Below are 6,755 nucleotides of genomic sequence, written 5' to 3' on the forward strand. Positions count from 1 at the left end.
CCAGCATACTTAGGGTCATATATAAAAATGCTGGACAGGCCTGGTTGCCTATAATTATGGCTAGCATGGCTGCAAGAGGAGACCTCAGTGACTTTGAAAGAGGGGAGATTGTTGGGGCGCGTTTGGCAGGAGCTTCAGTGACCAAGACAGCTCAACTTGCTGATGTTTCACTAGCAACGGTGTCTAAGGTGATGTCGGCATGGAACTCCGAGGGAAAGACATCATCAGCAAAGGGCAACAGTGGGTGGAAGCGCATACTCCAGGATCGTGACATCCGTGCATTAATTCGAAGGCAAAACAGGCGGGCAACTGCAGATCAATTGACTGCAAATTTCAACCTGGGGCGCGAGCAGGCAGTTTCATCAAAAACGGTCTGCCGAGAACTCCACAGAGCGGGATACCATAGTGGCCCAACACCATATTAAGTGACTTTACATTGGTGTTTCCATTTTTTTGTCCACTTTTTTTTTGAAACTCATTGCAGATTCCAAATTTAATAAAAAATAAAATCAATGCTTCGCCTCAGCCTTAGTGTGAAGCCATGTGGTTTGGTAAATTTTTCTCCAATATAAAACCCTACAAACCTACAGTAATGCTAACACTTGTCTTTTGTCCAGTACACGACTCCTCCTTCAATCTATGCTTTTTGTGTATTGTTGGCAGCATAACAAAAACATCATGTGAAAAAAAGACAATGCCCATTTGAATTGCTCTTTTGCTGATCTAGAGTGCAAAATAATTTTGGCTCACACAGAAGCCTGTAATGTAACCCTCCAGCTAAGACTATGTTTTGAGAACGTACTGTAAACAAATTAGGATTCCTCATAAAGCTGAATGCACACAAGACTAAACTACGAAAGAGTATACTAAACAGACACACAGGCATTATCTTTAACTGTAAAATGGAGCAGGATTGTGGGAGACTGGCTTTGACAGATAACATACAACTTGATTCCGAGATACAAAAAATAACTACAGAATGAAAAAATATGAAGTTGAATATTTACTACAGATAATATTTCTGCTGCCATAATCAACATGAAAAAACAATTCCAATATGTTGTTTCATAGTTCCCTTTTACACACTTTGTTTAAATATATATTATTTATTATGATGATGATTAAAAGCTGTAGCTCACTTTAAAGTCATATTAAAGAGCTGATAAAATGCCCTTTTAAAAAACACAAATAAAATCAACATATTGATCTGTCTTAACTGTACAAGCAAGTCTGGTTTGAAAACAAAAAACAACAACTAAAGCAGATGCATTGTAGCTCTGAAGCGGAACGCAAGTGTAATTTTAACCTCTTCATGCAATAAAAGTGCTATCTGATGAACAGGACATCTGTAAAAAATAGAGAGGCTGCAAAGTGAGGTAACACACTTCCTCTGAGCTTACTGTAGCTAACCAAATACATTGCAACAGGAACAGTAACTTCCATTAGCCTGGGACCTAATTCATAACATTGCACCATACAAAACAAAATCTCTTCAGGTACGAGACTAACAGTAGAAAAACAACAACAAAAAAAAAGGTTTTACAATACATTGGTCCTACAATCATGTTATCTTGGTGAGCCAAACTACAGCAACCCCACCTCCAAAAGTCCACTTTGCTGATCTCAAAAGAAATGCCACCAGTTTGGATTTAAGCCACTTTCTCATTAGGTGCCATATAGAACAGCAGCTTCCTTACAAGGTCAGTCTGTGATTGGGTTAAACAAACAAAAAGCTCGATTCTCAGGAGCAATTTTGTCTGTGGGTATAAATTCAGAAATAAATCTGAACCAGCGAAATCTTCACTTTGAAAGTAATACTGAATATACCTCTGGCATTTGTTGCTCTAATAACTTCAGCCCAAATGCACTACAAGTTAGTTTAATCTTTGACATAGTATTAATCTTTGACATAGTACGTCACTCAAGTTTCACTGGAAATGAAAGCAAACAGCTGAACTAGCCCAGAAAGGTTCTGAGGTTTCTTGTTCCCTCATGGCTTATTTACACAGAAGGATGTTTTTGTGAATGTAGAAAGCATACCTTGAAAAAACAAAATGAATGTAAACTGTATAAAAACTTACACCCCCCTGTAAAGTTTAAAAAAATAAATAAACAGAACAACAGTGTATTTTAAAAATGCCATTTGTATTAAAAGTCTTTCAAAACAGACAGACAGCTGTTAAAAGGCTGGTCTGATATTAAAATTACAATCGGGTTAGAATTTCAATGGTACATCACATTTTGTTAATCCATTTTCTTGCTTTTTGGTGACCAGGGGAAAAAAAAGGTGTTTTAGTAAACACAATCTAGGTGTACCCAGTGCCTGTGAATTTCAATTAAAATTAGGCTAAACCTTTAACAGGCGTAGAAAATTACATTTAAAATGCTAAAATGAAAAGAAAAAAACACATTCCTTAACAATTGGCCCTTTTGTCTGGATTCACCCCTGTGCGATTACCAAAGGGAAACAGTTAAGTACTTTGTGGATTGCCAGATAATGCGATTGTGTTGATACTTTAGCAGTTGACACTAACTTGAACAGCTGATTTTGGAAGGCACTAGACATGGGGCTGTCGGCGGCCCTGTATCATAACGTAAAACTAAGTCCTTGTTTATGCTACTGTGGTGATACTGGTAAACTGAAACAGTTTTTTTCCTTAACAAGCATATAAAATGGTATAATTTTTCACAGCTCACGTTGAAAATTCCACTGATTTTCTTTAATACCCAATTTATGCAGCAGGTACAAAACATAAATTTTGTTTTTCACAGAAACCATCTTGCCTATTCATTGCTTGTTTCAGCATCCGTGTTTGATAAGTTCCAGTTAGAGTGCAATTGTTGAGACTGGATACATGTTTCGCGTCATTCAGAAAACGTTGCTGTGTCCAATGATGATGTCGGTTTCTTTCAATCAAAGGTGAACTCTCAGGTGATTCATTTGCTATGTTGCTGAATGAAGGTTGCGGTCTCCTGTTTCATTAGCCACTCAGTGGTATCGTTATCTCTTCCCTCCAGAGATAAATTAATGCACAATTCACAACCGTTGATGAATCCCAGAAAAAGATTTACAGGGAAAGAGACGTGTCGATGCATTTCAAAATAAATATCACCCTTAGGCACTAGGCACATTTTTTTTTCCAAATGCATGCGTCTACGAGTCTCTAAAATTTACAAATCCAGAACATTCAAGTATTGTGCCATGTAAACAATAGTTTGGGATAATTGTGTATAATGTGTGTGCAAGACAAAACACCTTTGAATACTGATCACGTAGTCAACGTATTACACCTTAACGTTTTCAAACAAAGTTGTGTTAGTTTCCAATCTTAGTTTTATTTTAATTTTTGTTTTTAATATTAGAGTCACTCGCTCACTTTTTGCAAACTTTTCAACTAGTTTTAAAGGAGAACACAGGAAGAGCAGCACTGAGCGTCCCCATTCGGCTGTGAAGCATAGTTCATCTGTCTGACAATCTCTGCAAACAGTTCGTCTACCGAGGCTTTATTTTTGGCTGAAGTTTCCATAAAGGGGCAATTCCATTCATCTGCGAGGGCTTTTCCTTCTCCAGAAGAAACCTCTCGCTCGCCTTCTAAATCCACCTTGTTGCCCACCAGGATCATGGGCACTCGCTCGTACCGTTTCACCCGGATGATCTGGTCCCGCATGGGTTTGATGTCTTGGAAGCTCTGTTGGTTGACCAGACTGTATACCAAAATAAAGCCCTGCCCGTTTTTGATATACAAATCTCTCATGGAGGCGAACTGTTCCGTCCCCGCCGTGTCGAGAATCTCCAGCACAGAAGGCGACGAGTCCACTTCGATCTCTTTTCTGTAAAAATCTTCTATGGTGGGATCGTATTTTTCTATAAAAGACCCCGTTACAAACTGCACCGTCAATGCTGATTTGCCCACTCCGCCGGATCCAAGCACGACAACTTTGTATTCTCTCATGGCTTCTAAAACAGTCCTCTCTCTCCCTTGCCTTTTTCTCGACTGCGCTTTCCACCGCTGGCCGCCCAATGGGTTTCAAACTGACAACAGTCCCACTTCTCTGAAAGCAATCTCAGTCCAAGGGCTTCGGGTGCAATCTTGCAGTGTCTGCGTATCGGAAGAGAACTCGGGTGATTTACACTGTACCCCAGCATTAGAAATGTGACATGTTGAGTATTACTCTTCCTTGTGCACCACTGCTCAGTAAGGAGTGATCGATGCGCACTCACACGCTCTTCCTGCCCACTGACACAGGGCGCAGCGTCCGTACGTCACCAGAAAGAGGATGTCTCGGTCTCGGTTTCTTAAAGTGGCAGTAACGATACTGGTTCCAATGTTTAGGAAACTCAGAAACCGATTGAGAGTGTTGTGAACACAGTTTGACATACCAACTCATCAAAGTACATTCTAAATAACATTTTGAATATAATAATATGATGCAGTCCAGAAGCTACACTTTAAAATCACAGATAGCCTACCGTGGACTAATGGGAATTACTGTTAAATGTATTTGAGTTTACTATATTTGTTGATAGTGGTACTAATATCAAATCACTGTTTTTATAGCTAGAGGTGATGTGAGTGATCAGTGGATAAAGCAGTCCTTGATTTCATAATGGTAATCTCTTCACAGCTATAAAATACTGCCCAGGACTGTTGACTTGATCTTTAGAATGCCAAAATAGTGCTGCAATTTCAGACTTCCAGACACACCTCAAGCAACTATATCTTTGCATTAAAAAGTCAGGCATCAAACTGCCCATAAAATACTAATCTTCCTTTTTTTAAAAAAAGTAGCAGGCATATGTCAAATTACTACAGTTTCCCTAATTCCAAAGATAACGTGGGTGTGCTATTTGAATTTGGGCAATACTGTTGTGTACTAGAGTGTTTTTTTTTTCTGTACAGGATATATTAAAAGCTACAAATCTATGCAGTTGAAATCTTTAACAACAACTTAAAGAAAAATCAATAATGACTTTCTAGGAGCTCAGCATGACAGTGGTCGAACAAAACCACTCTACTGCAGCCTGCAGAGAGCTTATATTTAATTGATGTTACAAACAGAGGAACATATATTATATATCACTATATATTACAACTGATACTCAGCTGAGAGTGACATCATGGCATATCATCATTTGGTATAAACACTACCAATAAAAACCCTGTACAGCAGGATAAAAATAAGTGAGTCGTGTAACCAGTCTCAATTATTTGCTCTGCCGGGAATAACAAACGTGTGCTGATACTGCAGGTGTGGGCAGGTTCATTTCCTGTTCAACGCATTCCATTGACTCTGCGGCTTCTTGTGTAATAAAAGGTAATGGGAGTGTAGTAGCTCTCCTAGAACATGCATGGTATATAGGTGTGTTGCTTAAGTCAGTTTCTGGATTTGTATTATTCACTGGTAATCCACACAGTTATTCAGATGACTCACAGGGTCAGTTAAAGGTGGTTTTGTGTCCATTGATTCCAAATCTTGATTGACGTATAAGTAGCAGATATGACAATCTCACATATGAAGGGTTTGAATGCAACCCTTTTTCCAATACACTCGATATACCTACTATCTAATTCACCAGTTCCAAGGTTTCATTAATCTGTAATATCCCTGGCCCTGTCATGTGAAGAATGTGTTCTGTAGGTTCACTTCACGCTGAATGCTGAAAGGCCGTAAAAATGTTTCCTCTATAAATATGATGTCAGTTCACAAGCACAGGGAGTGGCAGAGGTAACACTTAGAATATAAGCATAAAAGTGTCACTTCGTTATTTTATAAAAACAAATTGTTAAGTCGGTAGTAATTATTAAAAATAAAATCTAAATGAATAGATTACGGAAATAAAAATGTACAGCAGCACCTAAAATGTCTAACAATAAAAAGTCGTCTACTTTTAAAACTTTTGATTGATAATCTTTTTCTTAAAATAGATTAGGTAAAATATACCAGTAAAGCTAACAGTGACATTCCTTCTTTAAAGTGACCAGCGTTTCTTTCTTTTTTTTTAATGCATTCCATTTGAACAGTAAATCAATATAGGTTCTAGAATACAGATCAGAAGAGATGGTAAATATTGATATGTTTAGCTGGTGTGGTAAATAACAGTTCCTATTATCATAATAATTGATTTAGAAAGGATCAGACAAAAAAGGTTTTGTCAGAGAATGGGTGTACTTGTAAAATTCCACAAGGGGGGGGGAATTACATTTTAAATAAAGTTGCCAAAAGAATGCTTGATGCAAGTTCACAGAACAGACAGATTTAAAAGTGAGAAGACACATTCAAAATGAGAAAGATAACATCCAATCCCGTTTCAAAAAGTGGAAGCAAGCAAGTAAAGGCAATGTTGTAAACCCATTCCCATATTACATGAATAACATTTACTACTACTAGATCCCAGTCTACTGAATTCAGCAGGAGGAAAACAGATCAGCTGATTGAGAAGGAGAAACTAGTGATAACCATCTGGCTCTGTCACCTAGACAGGTGCCAGGGTTATGATAAGGTATCTTATATTACACAATGTTGTGACAAACAGAGAATAATAGGAATAGTAAAAGCAATGTATGAATTATTGCAATATTAATGTATCCATAATTACATTTACACTTACATTGCTTCTGTATGCAGTGCTCAAGCTTTTTTGCTGAATTAATATTGGCGTGGTATGTGAGTTTATAGTAACTAACCCTAAGTAAAGATTAAAACACTGAAGTGACTGAATGGCCCAGGTAGATGACAATGTTATAAAGTAGCTT

The 6,755-nt window shown here is 37.8% G+C and overlaps 1 protein-coding gene across 1 annotated transcript; it reads right to left on the bottom strand.

The window, feature by feature from the left end:
• Positions 1–2,126: 2,126 nt before the first annotated feature.
• On the bottom strand, positions 2,127–4,259 carry LOC117416523 (ras-related protein Rap-2b-like). The gene has a single exon (XM_034027645.3). The coding sequence runs from the start codon at positions 3,951–3,953 to the stop codon at positions 3,402–3,404; it is 552 nt and encodes a 183-aa protein (XP_033883536.1). The 5' UTR covers positions 3,954–4,259; the 3' UTR covers positions 2,127–3,401.
• Positions 4,260–6,755: the final 2,496 nt, after the last annotated feature.

This window comes from Acipenser ruthenus, chromosome 12 (assembly GCF_902713425.1).
Source record: "Acipenser ruthenus chromosome 12, fAciRut3.2 maternal haplotype, whole genome shotgun sequence".
In the NCBI taxonomy this organism is placed as follows: Eukaryota; Metazoa; Chordata; class Actinopteri; order Acipenseriformes; family Acipenseridae; genus Acipenser; species Acipenser ruthenus.